A 22,596-nucleotide genomic window follows, 5' to 3' on the forward strand; every position below is an offset into this window, starting at 1 on the left:
TCTCTTCTCTCCTCTCTCTCCTTCCTCTCTCTCTCCTCTCTCTTCTCCTCTCTCTCTCTCTCTCTCTCCTCCTCTCTTCCTCTCTCTCTCCTCTCTCTCCTCCTCTCTCTCTCTCTCTTCTCTCTCTCTCATCTCTTCTCTCTTCTTCTCTCTCTCCTCTCTCTTCTCTCTCCTCTCTCTCTCTCTCTCTCTTCTCTCTCTCTCCTCTCTCTCTCTCTCTCTCTCTCTCTCTCTCTCTCTCCTCTCTCTCTCTCTCTCTCCTCTCTCTCTCTCTCTCTCTCTCTCTCTCTCTTCTCTCCTCCTCTCTTCTCTCTCTCTCTCTCTCTCTCTCTCTCTCTCTTCTCCTCTCTCTCTCTCTCTCTCTCTCTCTCTCTTCTCCTCTCTCTCTCTCTCTCTCTCTCTCTCTCCTCTCTCTTCTCTCTCTCTCTCTCTCTCTCTCTCTCTCTCTCTCTCTCTCCTCTCTCTTCTCTCTCTCTTCTCTCTCTCTCTCTCTCCTCTCTCTCTCTCTCCTCTCTCTCTCTCTCTCTCTCTCTCTCTCTCTCTCTCTCTCTCTCTCTCTCTCTCTCTCTCTCTCTCTCTCTCTCTCTCTCTCTCTCTCTCTCTCTCTCTCTCTCTCTCTCTCTCTCTCTCTCTCTCTCTCTCTCTCTCTCTCTCTCTCTCTCTCTCTCTCTCTCTCTCTCTCTCTCTCTCTCTCTCTCTCTCTCTCTCTCTCTCTCTCTCTCTCTCTCTCTCTCTCTCTCTCTCTCTCTCTCTCTCTCTCTCTCTCTCTCTCTCTCTCTCTCTCTCTCTCTCTCTCTCTCTCTCTCTCTCTCTCTCTCTCTGAGTCGCGAACGGAGTAGACGTGTGCGAATGTGCTCTTCATATTTTGCTAATTTTTATTGAAAGTATCAGTTTTTTACTGCTGAAACTTGTGTCATATATGTAGTGCAGGGCGCAGTGCTCGGAGGAGTATTATCTTCTAGTAAAATCAATTGTTTGATAACTAATAATTGAAATCTCTTTATCGAAATTTTTGTCGGAAATTGGAAAGTAAGTGACTGTGCCGGGCTGACTCAGCTTTTTTGGGGTCGACACACCGTGACGACATTGTTGCTGTGGCAACGACGTTTGTGTGTTGATGTTGTTCTTTTAAATTTTTTAAAGTCGATAAAGAAGAATTTAAATTATCGCACGAGGATGAGCAAATATGGATGTAACACGGACTGACAAGCAAATGATATGTAAGCAATGTAGAAAGGAGATAAAAACGCAGTTTATAAAATGTATACCTTGTGAGAAAGTATTTCATCCAAGCTGTCATAAATTACATAAAGTATATAATTCGGCAAATGAACTGGTTACCTGTACTGGTAAATACGAGATACTCACTATAAAATTTAATAATACTGGAGAAGAGAGTTCGGTGAAGCAACGCAAATCATCGAATGTAGAAGAAGGACCTAACATGGAGTCAAAGATAGATTGGTTGGTGAGAAAAATTAGGGATGAAATGATTAGTAAAAATGATATAAAGAATATAATTACAAGTATAGTTAGAGATGAATTAGAAGGCTTCAAGAAAGAAATGGAGGAAATGAAGAAAATGTGGAATATTATGTCAACTGGAGATGCCTCGCGTAGTTATAGCGAAGCAGTTAAAGAGGAAAAAAAGGAAAATGTTATTATAATAAAACCAAAGGAGCAACAAGAGAGTGAGAAGACAAAAAAAGTGGTAAAGGAGAACATCGATATCAAGAATATGTCAATAGGTGTGTCTAAGCTGAGAAAAGGAGGTAGAGGAGCAGTTATTTTGGGATGTGAAAGCAAGCAGGAATTGAAACAATTAAAATCAAATGTTGTGAGTAAATTAGGTGATAAATATCAAATAATAGAGCCAAAAGGTGCACAGCCGAAGTTAAAAATTTTAAATTTGGAGGAAGAAGAAATAAACTGTAACGAGGATCAAATAGTAGATATGATAATAAAACAGAATCATTTGGATGAAGAAAGAAGAGGATTACATATTAAAATTTTGAAAAAGATAATTAGAGGAAGACAAAGTGGAAACAGTAATTCGGCCAGAGCCAAGAAGGAGTATGGTATGCTGATAGTTGAAGTGGATACGGCAACGCATGAGAAAATGTTAAAAAAGGAAAAAATAAATATTGGATGGAGGAAATGTCATGTTGTTAATTATATTAACGTGAAGAGATGCTACAATTGTTGGGGATTTTATCACATTGCAAAGAACTGTACACGGCCGATAACATGCTCGAAATGTGCAGGCGATCATAAGGATAGTGATTGTAAAACTAAGAAAGAAAGGTGTATAAATTGTATATATAAGAATAAAACTTATAACTTAAAAATAAATGAAGAACACAGGGCTCTGAGTAGAGAATGCCCGACATTCAAAAAAGTGCTAGAAGAAGAAAAAAAGAAAGTCGGATGGGAAAATGATGATTAGCAATTAAAGAATAGTAATGCAGAAATAATGTATACAAATGCGCAAAGTTTGGTGGAACATAAGGATGAGATCTTCCATCAAATAATGAAGAAAAGAAATCCGGCAGTAGTTGCGTTATCGGAGACGAGAGTGGATGCCAACATAGAAGATTTTGAGATAAATATTAGAGGCTACAATCAAGTGAGATGTGATGCTGAAAATAGGTATACCGGAGGAGTAGTTGTTTACATTAGAAATGACATTAAATTTGAAACTGTAATGGTAAAGAACGTCATAGGAAATTGTTGGTGTGTTGTGATAGGTCTGTTTGAAAAATGGTACAAAGGTACAATTGTAATATTATACCATTCACCTAGTGCACCTGATGGAATTTTTATAAAGTTTATTGAGGACTTAATTGAAGATTTGGTAATAAAAGAAAAGTGTATAGTAATAGGAGACTTTAACATAGATTTAAGGTTAGATACGTTTTATTCAAATAAGTTAAAAAATGTTATGTCATGTCTAGGTATGAAACAATGTGTTAATCAACCAACAAGGGTGACAATTAATAGTTGTACTCTTATAGATTTAGTTTTTGCGAACTTGAATTTGAGTGAGTGTGTAACTGTAGTAGAAAACCCGAAAATTACGGATCATTCATGGATAAGAATTGAATTTAAGACAAGGCAAGATGAAAATTGTTATAAAGAATTTAGGGGAAGAGCATACAAAAGAATGAATATAGAGAATTTTATTAGTGAATTGCAACGGAGCGTGGTTAATAATTGCGAACTAGACATAAATGAAAGGGCCAGTAGTTTTGTTAAAAATATAGTGGCGGCGTTAGATGTTGTTGCACCCGAAAGAACATTTCAAATGCCAAAGGCATGGGAAGGGAAAATATGGTTTACGGATGACATAGAAAGGGCATCAATTGCTAGAGATAGGGCATACGGGAAAGCAGTTTATACGGGTTTAAAACAGGATTGGCAGCAATATAAGATTGAAAGAAATGTAGTTGTTAAACTTATAAAGTATAAGAAGAAACAATATTATGAAAATATGATTGATGCCAATAAGACAGATTCGAAAAGAATGTGGAAGACATTGAAAGAAGTATTGAAAGGAGAAGTGTTGGATGTAAAAGTTATTGATAGGTTAGATTTCGAGGGTGTTATTACAAATGAGGGAATAAATATAGAGGACAATTTTAATGAGTATTATATTAATAGTATCGTTAATATTATAAATAGTATTAAAAAAGTAGATGATCAAAGAAGTACTAGGAGAACAATGCATACTTGTGAGAATATAGAAGTATTAGAATATTTTAATCCTATTAATGCGAATGAATTGGAAACGGTCGTGATGAATCTTCCGATTAAAAAAGGGACAGAGGAAGGAATAAGTGTGGATGTGTTGAAAATTGCTTTTTGTGCAATCAAAGATGAATTTACAGAAGTAATAAATAAGTCGCTAATGATAGGTGAATGTCCGAACAGCTGGAAGACATCCACGATAGTTCCAATTCCAAAAATTAAAAAACCTATAAAAGCTAGTGATTATAGACCAATTAACGTTTTGCCAATATATGAGAAGGTATTAGAATTAGTGGTCAAAGATCAAATAGGAAGATATTTAGAGGCAAATGAAGTGTTGACGGAACATCAATCTGGATTTAGAAAATCACATTCATGTGAAACGGCAATACAGGGAATAATAGATGAATGGAAAGTAGAAATTGATGAAGGAAAAATAGTAGGGGTCATATCTATGGATTTAAAAAGAGCATTTGAGACTGTTGATAGAAACAGATTATTAGAAAAATTGTACCAAATAGGGATAAGGGGTAAGGTGTGGCATTGGTTAGAGTCATATCTAAAGAATAGAACACAGAAAGTTAGATTTAATAGTAACTATTCCAAAGTGATGGCAATAGACCATGGTGTTCCGCAGGGATCGGTATTAGGGCCGTTACTTTTTGTGTTGTATATTAATGATATAACTGAAGTATGTCCAATAGGAAGTAATGTAAAATTGTTTGCGGATGATACGATGATTTATGTAACAGGAGAATGTAGTGAGGAAATTAATAAAAAGATGAATGATGTATTTCATAAAATAGAAAACTGGATGAGCCTAAATAAACTAAAATTAAATGTAGAGAAAACAAAGTATATGATAGTTAGAAGTAATAGAAAGGAAGTTAAAGGGCAAATAAAAATAGTATGCATGAATGGTGAAGTGTTAAAACGAGTGGAAGTAATAAAATACTTAGGCATAATGATTGATAGTAGGCTCACTTTTGTTGAACATTGCGATTATATGTTGAAAAAGATAGGTAAGAAAACTAGCTTTTTGAACAGAATGGGTCAATATTTAACACCGTATAGTAGACAAATAGTATATAAGACAATTATCGCACCGCATTTTGAGTATTGTGCAACAGTGATTGTGGGCATGGGCGAGACGCAAATTAATAAATTGCAAGTGGCACAGAATAGAGCTATGCGAGTGATTTTGCAATGTAAAAGAAATACCAGGGTGGAACATATGCTGCAAGCCTTGCAATATATGTCAATAAGACAGAGGATATATTATAATACATGCATATTTATATTTAAGATATTAAAAGGTTATCTACCACGTATGTTAAGAAATAGGCTAGATTTAGTAGGAGAGAATTATCAGAGGGAAACTAGACAAAAGGGTAACATAGTTGTACAATTGCGTAAAACTTGTCAAGCGCAGAGGAGTGCTTTTTATAAAGGCACTAAAATGTACAATGACTTACCTGCAGAGGTAAAGCAATGTGAAAGACTAAATAGTTTCAAGAGAATGTTAAAAGATTATGTTACACAAATGGTTCCAAAATTGTAATGTTATTTGTATAGTTATTTGTATAATAGTAGCCGAGAAGGCTAAATAAAGTGTAATCAATCAAATCAAAAAAAATCTCTCTCTCTCTCTCTCTCTCTCTCTCTCTCTCTCTCTCTCTCTCTCTCTCTCTCTCTCTCTCTCTCTCTCTCTCTCTCTCTCTTTCTCTCTCTCTCTATCTCGTTCTGTCGCTTCTTTATACATTAAGTTTGCCAAATTTGTTAATTTCTATAAATCGATTGAGGTATTTTTGAAATTTTTTTTTCCAAAAATGTAGTGCGTAAAAATTTTATAATAATGCATAAATTAAGTTTTTTATAAACAATAATAATTTTTAAATTGCTGCAAAACAATTGACATCAGATTTAAATATGTACAAATTAAAGTAAAAATATGAGATACACACATCTAATAAAATGAGAGATATATGAGAGATACATAAATGTATACACTTATACATCACATATTAAATTAGATATTATAATCCTGATAAGGATAAATATAAGATTATATATTTTCATCAGACAAACTTTTTGTGTGATGGTTCATTTTTTCATAATTAATGTTTTTCCATAAAAAAATTGTTCTTGACATGGTACAGTTATTCAAACCTGTAATCGTTTTATGTCGAAGTTTTGGAAAAACATTTGCAATTCTGACAGAAACGCTTCAATAGCTGTTCCATGATTGTCCTTTTACACACGAATATGATGAACATAATGACATCTTGTATAATATCCAACACAAACATACTACGTATGTACAACATTGTAATATTATCAAACGGCCAAAATTCGAACGCTATTGTTATAATCCAATTTATGGATATTATAATAAACAGCATGATAAACAGTCTCAGATACAGATTTAACCTGCAAATGAATATATCTCTTATATATTTTTTAAAGTTATAATATATTTAATTCTAAAAGTATCTTATAAGCGGATGTATTTTAAATAATTTGTTTCATAAAGATAAATATTTCCTTCGAAAAAATCAGAAATATTTCACATTATTAAATATTTTTCAATAACTATATAATAAACTACTAACTTAAATTAAAATTGAAAACAACGATGTCTTTGTACAAGAGAACTCGTATTTATACTCGTATTTATTGTCGCCAATAAAGAAGTCTCAAAATGATTATCTCTCTCCTTTTCTTATATCGGAAATGATCAAAAAAGCAATTGATTTTATTAAAAGCAATACCATTGACAAGTGAATACAGCGGCATATATCTTATTGTTAAACAAGACTGATTATATATTGATATAAAAATGTTTGTGTACAAACCATCGCTTGTTGTCATTATAAAATCTGCTTTCTGAATCTCTCAGATGACGGGTTGTGTCCTTTTCATAACGCATAATTTTCAATGCTGTGTAAATAGATAAGCAAATGCTACTAATAATACAGACACTATGCGGTCCGTAAAAATACAATTGAAACGCCGCACTCTCTGAAATAAATAATAAACTTCTGTACATCATGTGTTACAAATAAAAACATACTTTTATTTTTAAAATGAAATTTCAAAGGGTTCATTAATTAGATGTTTTGTAATAGAGTTATGTTAATAGTGATATACACTCACCATAAAACCAAAGACTATGGACACAAAATTCCGGTTGAATTACGTTTTTCGGCTCGTTGGGAACGATATCCATGATAATACAAATGATAGTAAAAATGAAGGTACCTCCCCAAGCAAAGATAGAATATATTAATTTTTTTCTCTCTTGTTTCACTCTCTTGTTTCTTTGTAACAAGCGAAAATCTCTACGAAATGCAGAGTTTACAATTAATTAGTAACAAACAAATATGCAATGCAAATATTAAAATAAATATGCCTTCCTTCAAATATCTTGAATGTTCGTTTATATAAACTATAAAAAAATGATTTATGCCATATAATGTCTCAAAATAATAAATATTACCACATATTCAAATATATCGATATTTTACTAACATTAGATCAATTTTGATTTAGCAAAATGTTTAATAAAAAAAATTAAAAATCAATTTCCGTTAAAAAGCTTGAGTATTTTGTATTATTATATAAAAAAGAGAACAAAAATTTTAAACGATATTGGCTTACGATATATAGTATAAAATTTTAACATATGAGAAATTACGAAAAGGTTAGTAATATTGTATTATAAATTTTGAAATTATACTATGAATTTTTTAATAATTTATTATAACTTTAATAATAATTTAAAACATGTTATTTTAATATATTATTTTTTCTTTAACAATCGAATGCGTGCTTATAAAATACGCATCAATTCATTGTTTTAAAAAAGAAAGTTTTAAATTTCCAACAAAAAAAATGTACATGATTCTGAAATGCACACCTGTGTTACATCAGCATTAAAATTATTGTCTCTCAAGCCAAATAATAATTTTTATAATGTCAATTAACAAGATCTGATATGTTCTTTCCCATTAAAGCAAATCATTATTCTTTTTTATCTTTATGGATTGTTATAAACATAATCTCAATGTATTATATATACACATTATATATGAATATTTTATCATATCATGTTCTTGTCGTATAAGAAATATCACAATCTTATAAAAATAAAATTATATTGTATGTTATATATATATATATACATATATTAAATAATTTACCTAAATGTCCACCAAATGTCGAAACTCATTACACTTAACCAGAAAGTACTTGAGAAAAAACAGAAATAGTTGATTAAAGCTGCAAAAATAAAATAAACAATTTTAAAATGTCACTAATTTGCAAGTATTTTGCATATCATTAAGAACTTTATTATATTATAAAAAGTTTTCCTTCAACTTTAACAGTAGAATTTATCACAGAAAATAATATAATTAATTAATACATGCTAATATTAAATTTAATAGTGTTTTGATATCAGAAATATATAACTCAAAATTTGAATATTTGAATATTATGAAAACAATATTATTCAAAGTAATTTAAATTGTGTTTTACGTTAAAGTCTGATAAAATATTAAGTTAATTTTTTCATTATTAATTCTTATTTATAATATTTTAATGTATCATACATTCAAGTTTTATCGCAAAAAAACTAATAAAAATTAAATATCAATGTATTTTTATTAATGTACGATATACTAAAACTTTATAAACACAAGAATTAATAGTGAAAAAAATTAAAATAATATTTTATTTTATTTTGACGTACAATAAAATTGAAATTACTTCGTCTAAATATTTTTTTGGTATAAAAATTAATAAAAAAAACTAATGTATACAGCATTGACTTGACCGCATTATTACATTTGGCTGTACTGTACCAATTATAACACAGATGAAATATGAATAATCTATTATGTTGATTGGATTGAATTGGAAACTTATAGTGTCAACTATGTATCCGAAAAATAACAAACTGCAGTATTTGCGCAGCATGAAACTATGTATGTTATGAAATTCCGGCAGTATAGAATACACCACAAATATTGTCAGCAAACACAACATAGACACTATGCGACAACTCAAAAATAAAAATCTTAATTCGTTTGAGATTTCATTTATCAGATCGTTTATCATGTTATCCTTTTTTTTATCGATTGTTTCATTCACAGCTTCCAAGCAGATAATTGCATCGAACTGATTATGATCCACGATGGCCAAACAATAAGATGTTGATTCAACAAATATGTCGAAATAAGGAAGATACAGAGAGCTGTTTGCGAAAAACATATACTTCAAGTACTTGAAATAATAGTCCGGATAAAGAAGAAAACGTATAGTTTCCTGACACGGATTTTGAATGATTAGTGGAAAAAGCTCGTCCACCTTCTTATTTTCGCTCTGTATCGAATTGTTCGAGTAGCTATATATGTTTGGCAAAATATATTCATTTTCACTAGCAATGCAATTTTCAACCAAGCGATCACCAAGCGGACAACAGAGTTGAATGCAAGTAATATTGTCACATTTTTCGTATGAAACAATGTGATTTTTATTATTATTATTATTCGTTTCGTTTTTAATAAAATTCGTATGATTATATGTCTCCTCCCATATGTTGTTCTCTTTGTTGTCACTTGTAAAGTTTCGCAGAGTCGTTGAAGATGAAGTGAAACGTAAAATTATAAAAAGCCAAAATGCAAAACTTTCACCGCACATCGTTAACAATTTGAGAACTCAATTTAATTTTTTTCTAATCAGCAATTTTTTAATTTGATATGTTAGGACTACAGCGAATTTTTCAAAATGCGGATGATATTGTTCGTCTGCGATGATTAAGTCACGACACAACACTGTCTATTTAAAGAGAAAACTTGTATAACCAGTTATTTTAAAATAGAAGAGACATTCGCGCGAATAATAAGATGCGATCATCATCGACTTGCTAATGAAACAATTTATTTATTTTAAAATATACTGCATATATACGATACTTTGTAGAAAAAACTTTATTGCTAAGCTACAGATTCAAAAATACTATGATATTTAATAATTATATGAAGTTACAGATAGATAATGAAAACTTTTTTACTTATATTAAATATACCATATGATTGAAAAATTTATCTTGTACAACAATTAAAATCACAATTACAGTAAAAAAATTTTATTCATTTTTTTTATCTCACATTATACATGATGATATATCTATTTAAATGGAAATTATGGAATTCTATGCAAAATCCGGTTTGTAGTTATTTACATATCACGTATAATCGGAGGATTTACACCCGGAAACAATTAATTAAATATATTTTTAGGATATTAGGGATAGAATGATGGTCCAAATAATGCCGACTATTTTTGATTGATATTTTTTAATTTTTCGAGAAAAAACATTTTTATTCGCATAGAATTCTTCAAAATAATACAATTATACAGGAAATGTAATGTACAAATTGTGTATCGTTTTAGATATAAAAATCGTACATCTAGAAGAATATAAGTCAAATATCATTTAATACCATTTATTTAAATTCGATAAATTAATTGATTTATGTATTTAACAACTCATACATTATGATGTATTCATATGTGATATATGATAAATTATTTATAAACTTATTACATTATTTTATAAACTTATATAAAAAATATTTATATGTAATTATACATATAGATATTAATGAGACATATAAAAGTTATAAAAAGAAGAATAAAATTAAATGATGACAGTTGTGTGTACTCACAATAAAATAGGCAATAGACTCATAGAAAAAAAGTAATAATAAATTTCGAGAAGAATTTGATTCAAATAGCAATTTAACATACTTTCTTTAATAATTAATTTTTGGAGAATTAATTTTTCATACATATTATACACTTATAAATATTATATTATTTAATGCAATTTACAAAAATATTCAAATGCAAATCGTCCTCAAGAGCATAATATTATATGATAAAGCATTTATGGTGTTGATGGCACACGTAAAATAGAATTATATGAAAATAAATTGAATCGAACATAAAGAACTTTAAACAACGGATACATTTAAAATAGTCGTGTTCAAATATTTTTATAATTGATTTGAATCAAGCGACGCGACGCCAAATACATAAAAAATAGATAAGAAACTGGATCCGAACATTGAGAGTCACTGTTCTCGACGCGACGCTATCAAGTAGCTTATCCGGAATTTTACATTAAATAAACTTTCGACTAAAATATTTCAGAAACTAAAGCCGTAATCAAAATGTCTAACGGCACTTTCGATTGCGACCAGTTTGAATAAAATTGGTGCAGTCAATCCCGAGAAATGATAATCGTATGTCAGAATAGTGACATTTATCATTTCCCTTCAAAATAAAATTCAGGGTCATGAACGTATCTTAGCACGCACACATTCAAAGCAATTTTGCTCCTCAAGCTGCGTTCACACCGCGCATATATGATTATTCTCTTTAGTGTGCAAAAATGCTTTAAGAGTCAAAACAATTTATGTACATGTGTGTGTATACGTGTGAGAGATTAATTTATCGGATAACAATTTTCAAAAATTTCTTGGGAGTGAAATATTTCGAAAACGAGGTATCACAAAAATATAAAAACTGTGCCGTTAAATGACTTCTAAAAAGACTAATTTATACTATATTTATTATTATAACAATATTCAAAAACCACCTCTTGGGAGTGAACTCTAATATCTAGAAAAAAAAGTTTCGTAAAAATACTTGATTTACGTCCCTAATTAGGATTTTTAAAACTGCATATATATTTTTTGCAGAAATAATAGAAATTTTTACAAAATGTGGTATCCTTCTAGAAACAACTTTAAAGGTAAAAGAAAGACGACGATTTTTTAAAGATATATATATATATATATATATATATATATATATATAAATATCTTTAAAAAATCTAGTATATATTTTCTATAAAAATAATGTAAATTTTTACAAAAAAAAAAACGATGATATCCTCTTAAAAAAAGCTTATAAAGGTAAAAAAGTACGCCAAACACATGAAAAAAAAACCTTTAAAATCAAAAAATCTAAAAGAGCGATAAAAATAAAATATTTAAAAACTGATATGAGAACAATACTATTAACTCTCTCTCTCTCTCTCTCTCTCTCTCTCTCTCTCTCTCTCTCTCTCTCTCTCTCTCTCTCCCCCCCCCCTCTTTCTCCTCGTGATTATAGGCCTATTAATATGTTACCAATATTGGAGAAAGTGTTAGAATTAGTAGTTAAAGAACAATTTGAAATGTACTTGGAAATTAACGATATTATAACAGAACATCAGTCGGGGTTTAGAAAATACTATTCGTGCGAAACAGCGATCCAAACTGTCATTGATGAATGGAAATTGATAGTAAGTGATAGAAAAATGGTAGGAGTAATTTTTATGGACCTTAAGAGAGCGTTTGAAACAATAGATAGAGAAAGATTATTAGAAAAAATGTATTATTATGGAATTAGAGGAATGGCTTTGGAATGGTTCAAATCATATTTAAATAATAGGAAACAGCAAATGCGAGTCAATCAAGCGTGGTCTGAAATATTGACAACAGAGTACAGAGTGCCACAAGGTTCGGTACTAGGACCTTTACTATTTATAATATATATAAATGATATAATCGAAGTCTGTCCAGAAGGGTGTAATATTAAAATGTTTGCAGACGACACGCTTATATATGTAAATGGAGAAAATAGCGCGGATATAGAGGTAAAATTGAATACGGTTTTTAATATAATTGAACGTTGGATGAATATAAATAAGTTAAAAATGAATGCTAATAAAACGAAATATATGATAGTTAGAAGTAGTCGAAAAGAATTGAAAGGTAATACGGTTTTGAAATGTCTGGATGGAATTGAAATAGAACGAGTGAAAAATATGAAATATCTAGGTATAATTATTGATGACAGACTTCGATTTCAAGATCACTGCGATTATATGCTAAAGAAAATAGGTAAAAAAACAAGTTTCTTAAATAGAATAGGTAATTATATATCAGTCTATACTAGATGCATTATATATAAGACAATTATAGCTCCTCATTTTGAGTATTGCGCGACGCTATTAATAGGCATGGGGGAGACACAGATAACCCAATTGCAGAAGGTACAAAACAGAGCTATGAGGGTAATACTTCAATGTGATAGATACACCAAAGTGGATGACATGCTAGAAGCGTTGCAATTTATGTCAGTAAGACAAAGATTGCAATATAATATATGTATATTTATTTTTAAGATATTAAATGATTTGCTGCCAACTCAATTAAGGAATAGGTTGCAGATAGTAGGGAAGGAATGTGATAGGGAAACAAGACAAGCGGGTAATATTGAACTGCAGTTTAGGAAAACAAAGTCCGCGCAAAAAAATTTGTTTTATGAAGGCATAAAAATATATAATGTCCTGCCAGAGGAAGTTAAAAATTGCGATAGGCTAAAATTGTTCAACAGTAGGCTTAAGGCGCATATTCTCACAATGTAAAATATGTAAGTTTAAATGTATATGAAAATAGCTGAGAAAGCTAATAAAAGCTCATCAATCAATCAATCAATCTCCCTCTCTCCCTCTCCCTCCCTCCCTCCCTTCCTCCCTCTGATGCTGTCGTTCTTCTTTATACATTAAGTTTACCAAAATTGTTAATTTCTTTTATAAATTGATTTATTTTTGAAATTTCTTTTTTCAAAAAAGTAATGTAAAAATTTTATAATAATGCATAAAATTAGTTTTTTATAAAAAATAATAATTTTTAAATTGATGCAGAACAACTGATACATTTAAATATGTACAAATTAAAGTAAAAATATGAGATACACGCATCTAATGAAATTAGAGATATATGAAAGATACCTAAATGTACACATTTATGCATCACATATCAAATTAGATATTCTAATCTTGACAAGGATAAATATATACATATAACATTATATATACTCATTAGACAAAACTTTTGTGTTACGGTTCGCTTTTCCATAATTAATGTTTTTCCATAAAAAAAATTGTTCTTGACATGGTAAAATTATTCAAACCTGAAATCATTATGTCGAAGTTTTGGAAAAACATTTGCAGGATATATGTATATGTATATGATTATTGCAATGTATATGATTGTTCATATTTTCAACGATTTTTTATAATAGATATATTACAATTCATTTAATATCATTGTTCTTTTAATATTGAAAATAAAAACGAAATATGTATATTTTATAGTGAAAATTTTTATTCAGTTGGCGCAACTTTTTAATATTATTTGTAGAAAATTAAAACAATTATTTTGTACAATTCTTTTAGTTAAAATATTTTAAGTTTTTATTTTCAATAAGCGTAAATTTTTTGATATTATTATTTTTGTAGAATATACAATACAGTAGTTTTTTTATAGTTAATAATACACTATTTTGCAAATACATATACTGTTTTTTGCGGACTTAGCATCTTTTTTTCCTTTTTTTTTTAAAGGGTTATTTTTTTAGGGATATATATATATATATATATATATATATATATATATATATATATATATATATATAGGATTTAGGAAGTCAGAGCTATCTGTTTCGAAAAAAAGCTCTTTTAGCTTACTTCAAGTGCTTTTCAAAACACTATCATAAAGTATTTTTTCATCGAGTATTTTTCGAGTTATGATGCTTGAAATAATTTTTTAATTTTTACATAAATCATAAACTATCTAGTAAAATATTAATTTTTCGATTATTACTTTAATACTTTTATACTTACTTTAGTACTTTTATGTACAAAATAATGAGGGAAATCCATTGATGTAAAGAAAACACATAATTGTTTTGAAGAAAAAATATGTAATTGATAATTGCAAATTTATCTTGTCACAATTCACCATTCACAATTCCACCATGTTTTATTCTATTGTGCGCATTCATAATAAGCATTTGCTTCTCAAGAGAAATATACAGTTTTGAGCTTTTTAACTAGTACACTTTTTAACTGGTACACCCGAAATCAACATTTTGTGTCAAAACTGGTGAGAGCAAATAAATTCGTATTTTACATGAAAGTTTATCTGTAAGATGTTTTTTGCGTCGCTGGTGACATTTCAAAATTCAAAATGGCAAATTTAATATGGCGGACTAATTTTATTTTATTATGGAGAAGATCAAATTCGATATGTTCGCGTTTTTCGAGTCTCTTATTATGAAATATAGACAAAATTGCAAAATTTAAACTGGGAGATCCAATATGGCGGTTTCTAGTGATTAACTTTGATATTCTATTATGGAAATATATCACACTCGGTACGTTTTTTGGTCACAGATAACGATAATTATAATGATCTGATTAGTTGAAGACAGTTAAACTTGAACATATCGAATTTGAATCTTCTCTAATGGAATAACAAATATAATAATAAAATAACAAAATTAATTCATCATACTTAATCCGCCATTTTGAATTTTAAAATTTTGATTCTAAAATTGTCATCGGCGACCCGAAAAATGTAGGTGTATTAAGTTTCATGCAAATCCGTTGAAAATTGGCAAATTCATTCATAGTGGACATATATGGACCATTACCAGTTGTGGCACTTTTGTTTTTGGCCATATATGGGCCATTACCAGTGAATTGGTTAATATCGAATCTATCTATAGTAGAACTTGTTATTATTCTCTGGTTCTTCTTTATACATAAAGTTTGCCAAAAATATTAATCTCTATAAACCGATTAAAGTATTTTTGAAATTTTTCTTTTCCAAAAAAAGTAATACGTAAAAATTTTATAATAATGCATAAAATTTGTTTTTTATCAAAAATAACAATTTTTAAATTTCTGCAAAACAACTGACATCACATTTAAATATGTACAAATTAAAGTAAAAATATGAGATATACACATCTAATGGAATTAGAAATATATGAGAGATACATAAATGTACACACTTATACACACACATCACATATTAAATTAGATATTATAATCCTGATAAGGATAAATATAAGATTATATATTTTCATCAGACAAACTTTTTGTGTGACGGATGTTGCTTTTCCATAATTAATATTCTTCCATAAAAAATTGTTCTTGGCATAGTACAGTTATTCAAAATTGTAATCGTTTCATGTCGAAGTTTTGGAAAAACGTTTGCAATTCTGACAGAAACGCTTCAATAGCTGTCGCATTATTGTCTTCTTACACACGAATATGATGAACATACCGATATCTTGCATGGTGTGCATCACATACATACTACGATGGACGTACAACAGTTTAATGAACAAATTAACGTCGTAATCATCAAATTGCCAAAATCCGTTCGATGATATAATCCAATTTATGGCTATTATGATAAACAACATAATAAACAGTCTCAGATATAGATTTAGCCTGCAAAAATATATATCTAAATATATATCTATAAATATATATCTTTTATTTTTTTTAAAGTTATGATATATTTGATTCTAAAAGTATATTATGAGCGGACGTATTTTAAGTAATTTGTTTCATAAAAATAAATACTTCCTCCGAAAAAACCATCAGTATTTTACATTATTAAATATATTTAAATAACTATATAATAAATACTACTAACTAAAATTAATTTTAAAAACAACGATGTGTTTGTACAAGAGAGCTCGTATTTATGAAAAGATGTTGTCGCCAATAAAGAAATATCAAAATGATTATCTCTCTCATTCTCTTGCCGGAGATGATAAAAAATGCAACTGATTTTATTAAAAGCAATACCGTTGACAAGTGAATACAGCGGGACATGCCTTATTACAGTTAAACAAAACTGATTATACATTGATATAAAAATGTTTGTGTACAAACCATCGCTTGTTGTCATTATAAAATCTGCTTTCTGAATCTCTCAGACAACGGGCTGTGTCCTTTTCATAACGTATAATTTTCAATGTTGTATAAATAGATAACCAAACGCTACTAATAATACAGATACTTTTCGGCCCGTAAAAATACAATAGACACGTCGCATCCTCTAAAATAAATAATAAACTTCTTTACATCACATGTTGCAAATATAACAAAAGAACATACTTTTAAAGTGAATTCTCAAAGGGTTAATTAATTAGATGTTTTGTAATAGAGTTATGTTAATAGTGACATACACTCACCATTAAACCAAAAAGTATCGACACAAAATTCCGGTCGAAAGTTTTCCAGCACGTTGGGAACGAAATCCATGATAATACAAATGATAGTAAAAATAAAGGGACTTCCCCAAGCAAAGATAGAATATATTAATTTTTTTCTCTCTTGTTTCGCTCTCTTGTTTCTTTGTAACAAACGAAAATCTCTGCGAAATGCAGAGTTTACTTTACAATTAATAAGTAATAAATAAACCAAATTGCGATGCAAATATTAAAATAAATATGCCTTCCAAATCTTTAATGTCTTCTTCATATAAACTATAAAAAGATTTATTTATGTTATATAATATCTCAAAATAATAAATATTATCATATATTCAAATATGTCGATATTTTAATAACATTAGATTAATTTTGATTTAGCAAAATGTTTAATAAAAAAATTAGAATTCAATTTCCGTAAAGAAGCTTGAAAATTTTGTATTATTATATAAAAAAAATTTAAACGATATTGGTTTAAGGTTTATAATATTTAAAAAAATGAAAAACCACAAAAAGGTTAATAATATTATATTATAAATTTTGAAATTATATTTTGAATTTTATTATAATTTAATATAACTTTATTAATAATTTAAAATATGTTATCATAAAAATATATTTTTCTTTAACAATTGAATGCTTATAAAGTACACATCACTTTTTTGTTTTAGAAAAAGCAGACTAGAAATTTCCAACAAAAAAAATGTAGATGTTTGTGAAATGCAACATGTGTTATATCTGCATTAAAATGATCGTTTCTTAAGGTAAATAATTATTTATAAATTACCAATTAACAAGATATATTCTTTCGGATCAGTGCAAATCATTATGCTTTTTATCTTTATGGATTGTTATAGACATAATCTAAATGTATTATTTATATATATATATATATATATATATATATATATATATATACAGGGTGTCCGTAGATTTTCGACCAAAATGAAATAAATAAGTAGATTGGCTCGAATTAAGAAGGAATGACCTGTATTGTTTTGGGATTGTCGCAGTAATTAACGAAATATTAAATAAAACAGATCGGCCAATCTGCGTGAGTAAAAGCGCGCGGCGAGGAGAGTCGTCCCACCGTAATCCGATACTACGAGCGCGGCGAAGCGGTGGGCGGGTCGCTCTCCGAGACATGATGGTGGTTTGCGATATATCGCAATACCGCGCCGAAAAATGACCCGTCCCCCCTTTTCGTGGCGAGAAAATGATGCGCTATCATTTCCACACCACCTTGCGGTAGATAGCATGGTGCGCTTTTTTTATAGTGGTTTCCCCCATAGGCCTATTCCACTCTCAATTTAAAAATTATTCAAAATACCATTTACCATACGCTGAGTATATCGTAAATGTAAAAAATTAATGGACAGTACCTTTACAAAAATTGATTCGTGGTTGAAAATCCCTCGATAAAATGTATTGCACACGTTGATAATGTGATACGATGATAAAATTCTTCAAGAATCCTTTCTTCATCTCGTACACGAAGACGCACTGCTGGACCGGTTATCCCGATATTATGCACGACACTCAGTTTCACATAATTATTGCACAACACGTAAAATTGTACGGCCACTTGGTTTTCGTGCACGCCCGAGAAATGATTCCATGTAAATTGCGGCCGCACGATAAGTATTTTCTCCCGCTAGTCCGTATGTCACAATCATATCCGTATATTCCTGCAGAGTACACTTCATTTTCTCTGTTAATTTACTACGCAAACACAAGATTTTTATTAAAACGTCTTAGCTCTCGCACGCTGTTACCAGACTGCGTACGCCAGCAGCACGCAACTACAGCTGACAGCTGAGCGGACTAAGTGTAATCATAGTGCGCAGGCGTCGAACTCACACGTACGCTTACACTCACATGTCCGCTCAGTTGTCAGCTGTAGTTGCGTGCTGCTGGCGTACGCAGTCTGGTAACAGCGTGCGAGAGCTAAGACGTTTTTATAAAAATCTTGTGTTTGCGTAGTAAATTAACAGAGAAAATGAAGTGTACTCTGCAGGAATATACGGATATGATTGTGGCATACGAACTAGCGGGAGAAAATACTTATCGTGCGGCTGCAATTTACATGGAATCATTTCTCGGGCGTGCACGAAAACCAAGTGGCCGTACAATTTTACGTGTTGTGCAATAATTATGTGAAACTGAGTGTCGTGCATAATATCGGGATAACCGGTCCAGCAGTGCGTCTTCGTGTACGAGATGAAGAAAGGATTCTTGAAGAATTTTATCATCGTATCACATTATCAACGTGTGCAATACATTTTATCGAGGGATTTTCAACCACGAATCAATTTTTGTAAAGGTACTGTCCATTAATTTTTTACATTTACGATATACTCAGCGTATGGTAAATGGTATTTTGAATAATTTTTAAATTGAGAGTGGAATAGGCCTATGGGGGAAACCACTATAAAAAAAGCGCACCATGCTATCTACCGCAAGGTGGTGTGGAAATGATAGCGCATCATTTTCTCGCCACGAAAAGGGGGGACGGGTCATTTTTCGGCGCGGTATTGCGATATATCGCAAACCACCATCATGTCTCGGAGAGCGACCCGCCCACCGCTTCGCCGCGCTCGTAGTATCGGATTACGATGGGACGACTCTCGTCGCCGCGCGCTTTTACTCACGCAGATTGGCCGATCTGTTTTATTTAATATTTCGTTAATTACTGCGACAATCCCAAAACAATACAGGTCATTCCTTTTTAATTCGAGCCAATCTACTTATTTATTTCATTTTGGTCGAAAATCTACGGACACCCTGTATATGTACACGTGCTTATTTTATCATATCTTGTTTGCGGCGTATAAAAAATATCACAATCTTATAAAAATAAATTTATATTATAGATAAAGTATAGCATATATATATATATATATATATATATATATATATATATACATAATAAACAATTTACCTAAATGTCCACCAAACGTCGAAACTCATTGCACTTAACCAGAAAAAGCTTGACAAAGAACAGAAATAGTCGAATAAAACTGTAGCAATAAAATAAACATTTTTAAAATTTCACTAATTGACAAGTATTTTGTATATCATTAAGAATTCTATTATAGTATAAAAAGTTTTTCTTCAACTTTAACAATAAGAATTTATCACAGAAAACAATATAATTAATTAATACACACTAATATTAAATTAAATAATGTTTTGATTTCAGTACTATATAACTGCACAGAATTTCAATAATATTGTAAAGAAAATATTAGATGAAGTAATTTAAATTGTGTTTTACGTTAAAATAAAATAAAATATTATTTTAATTTTTTTCACTATTACGCCTTGTTTATAATATTTTAATATATCATACATTCAAGTTTTATTGAAAAAATGATAATAAATTAAGTATCAATACACTTTTGCTAATGTACGATAAACTAAAATTTTATAAACACAAGAATTAATAGTGAAAAAAATTAATATTATTTTATTTTAATGTACAATAAAAATTAAATTACTTCGCCTAAATATTTTTTGGTACAAAAATTAATAAAAGAATTAATGTATATACTGCATTGACTGCATTATTACATGATGTGGCTGTACTGTACCAAATATAATACAGATGAAATATGAAAAATCAACTACGTCGATTGGATATAACAATTCAAATGTAATGTCAATTATGTATCCAAAAAATAACAAACTGCAGTATTTGCGTAGCATGAAACTATGTATGTTACGAAGCTCCGGCAGTATAGAATACACCACAAATGTTGTCAGCAAACATAACATAGACACTATACGGCAACTCAAATATAAAATTTTTAATTCTTCATCTAACATATCATTTATGAGTTCGTCTATCATGTCCATTTTCTCATCGATGGTTTCTTTAACAGCCTCCAAGCAGATAATTGCATCAAATTGATTATGATCCGCCAAACAATATGATGCTGATTCGACAAATATGTCGAAATAAGGAAGATACAGAGAGCTATTTGCGAAAAACATATACTTAAAGTATTTGAAATAATACTCCGGATAAAGAAAAAAACGTATAGTTTTCTGGCACGAATTTTGAACGATTAATGGAAAAACCTCGTCCACCTTCTTATTTCCGCTGTCTATCGAATTGTTTGAATAGCTATAAATGTTTGGAAAAACATATTCATTTTTACTAGCAATGCAATTCTTGCCAACCAAGAAATCACCGAGTGAACAACAGAGCTGAATGCAAGTAATATTGCTGCATTTTTTGTATGGAACGGTGTAATTTTTATTATTATCATTATTTGTTTTGTTTTTAATAAAGTTTATATGATTATATGTCTCCTCCCATATGTTGTCCTCTTTGTTGTCACTTGTAAAGTTTCGCGGAGTCATTGAAGATGAAGTAGAAAGTAAAATTATGAAAAGCCAAAATACAAAATTTTCACTGCACATCGTTAACAATTTGAGAACTCAATTTAATTTTTTTCTAATCTGCAATTTTTTAATCTGCTATGTTAGGAGCACAGCGAATTTTTTAAAATATGCATTAAAATATGCAAATATACATTGTTCGTTTGCGATGGTCAAGTCACGACAACATCATTTTTCTTCTAAGACAGAACTTGTAAGACAATTTATTATAAAATAATAGACACATTCGCGCGAATAATAAGACGCAAACATCATCAACAACAAACTTGCTAATGAAACAACTTAGTTGGTTGTCACAGAAGAATTTATTGATCTAAATGCCGTCAGGGACTGACCTAGTCCTACCCGCTTATTTTACTATTATTACTATTATTTACTATTATTAAACTTATAATTGCAAGTAGCTGCTTACACTGTCACGCAATAACACATGAGAAAAAATTTTCTTATAATAAAGTTAATTTAAAACATTGTATCATGTTCTATTCTTGTCGTTATCAAATATACATATAATATAAAATATGTTTGTATATTACAGAAAATTTTATTTCATGTTATATAATAAATTTTATTTTATGTTATATGATTAAAATTTTATTTCATGTTATATGATAAATCAATTCTGTAAAGATAATTTAAGATAAAACAAATTTAAAAAAAATAAAGATAAATATGAAATACATATAACTTACTTGAATGTCCACATGATATCAAAGGTTACTATAATTAGCTAAACCAAACTTGATAAAAAATACAAGAAGGCTGCAAAATGGAATAAATAACATTTTAACTATTGTTAAAATGTTAAAATGCAAATGAACTCATCACTGTTTCCATGAAAAAATAGATTTATTCCACCACTTTGTACTAAAATTTTATAGGATAGTAAACAGATTGTTTTTAAAAATACTGAAGTAAAAAATAAACTGATATGTAGCAACTGATAGTGATCAACATAAGTTTTTTAATTATATTATAAATAAAATTTTTTTAAATTTCAAATTTATGTTAATAGACGCTACTAGCGCACTATGCGCGTCATTTATTATATATATATATATATATATATATATATATATATATATATATACAGGACCAAGAACTTATCCACCGTTTTCAGAGAGGTATATTATTTTTTTTTTAATTTATGATCTATCAAATTTATATATTATATAAAATTTTTTAATCATTTCAATATTTGTACATTATTAAAATGAAGATTTATGAATTTATGAAGATACAAAAACTCGTTAAAAAAGTATTGAAGTTTAATCATTATTTCTCATACAATTTTAATAAAAATGT

General features: G+C 29.4%; 2 protein-coding genes across 2 annotated transcripts; both read right to left on the reverse strand.

The window, feature by feature from the left end:
• Positions 1-5,825: 5,825 nt before the first annotated feature.
• Positions 5,826-9,565, reverse strand: LOC105256668 (probable G-protein coupled receptor Mth-like 10). The gene is made up of 5 exons (XM_011266798.3): positions 8,613-9,565; positions 7,950-8,028; positions 6,904-7,088; positions 6,603-6,768; positions 5,826-6,177 (listed from the first exon to the last, which is right to left on the reverse strand). The coding sequence occupies exons 1-5, from the start codon at positions 9,448-9,450 to the stop codon at positions 5,928-5,930; spliced, it is 1,518 nt and encodes a 505-aa protein (XP_011265100.1). The 5' UTR covers positions 9,451-9,565; the 3' UTR covers positions 5,826-5,927.
• A 6,237-nt stretch (positions 9,566-15,802) lies between these two features.
• On the reverse strand, positions 15,803-16,977 carry LOC112638663. Its single transcript, XM_025410757.1, has 3 exons — positions 16,867-16,977; positions 16,565-16,730; positions 15,803-16,114 (listed from the first exon to the last, which is right to left on the reverse strand). The coding sequence occupies exons 1-3, from the start codon at positions 16,934-16,936 to the stop codon at positions 15,847-15,849; spliced, it is 504 nt and encodes a 167-aa protein (XP_025266542.1). The 5' UTR covers positions 16,937-16,977; the 3' UTR covers positions 15,803-15,846.
• Between the last annotated feature and the right edge of the window lie 5,619 nt (positions 16,978-22,596).

Source organism: Camponotus floridanus, unplaced genomic scaffold, assembly GCF_003227725.1.
Source record: "Camponotus floridanus strain SB8 unplaced genomic scaffold, Cflo_v7.5 scaffold34, whole genome shotgun sequence".
NCBI lineage: Eukaryota > Metazoa > Arthropoda > Insecta > Hymenoptera > Formicidae > Camponotus > Camponotus floridanus.

Coding starts and splice junctions, on each gene's coding strand:
- LOC105256668 (XM_011266798.3), bottom strand. CDS start 9,450: ATGTGCGGTGAAAGTTTTGCATTTTGGCTTTTTATAATTTTACGTTTC. Junction 8,029..8,612: donor TTTCATCTGTGTTATAATTG/GTACAGTACAGC, acceptor TTATTTTTGCAG/CTTTAATCAACTATTTCTGT. Junction 7,089..7,949: donor GACATTTGGTGGACATTTAG/GTAAATTATTTA, acceptor TGCATTTCGTAG/AGATTTTCGCTTGTTACAAA.
- LOC112638663 (XM_025410757.1), bottom strand. CDS start 16,936: ATGGATTTCGTTCCCAACGTGCTGGAAAACTTTCGACCGGAATTTTGT. Junction 16,731..16,866: donor CGATACTTTTTGGTTTAATG/GTGAGTGTATGT, acceptor TATTTATTTTAG/AGGATGCGACGTGTCTATTG. Junction 16,115..16,564: donor TATAATGACAACAAGCGATG/GTTTGTACACAA, acceptor ATATTTTTGCAG/GCTAAATCTATATCTGAGAC.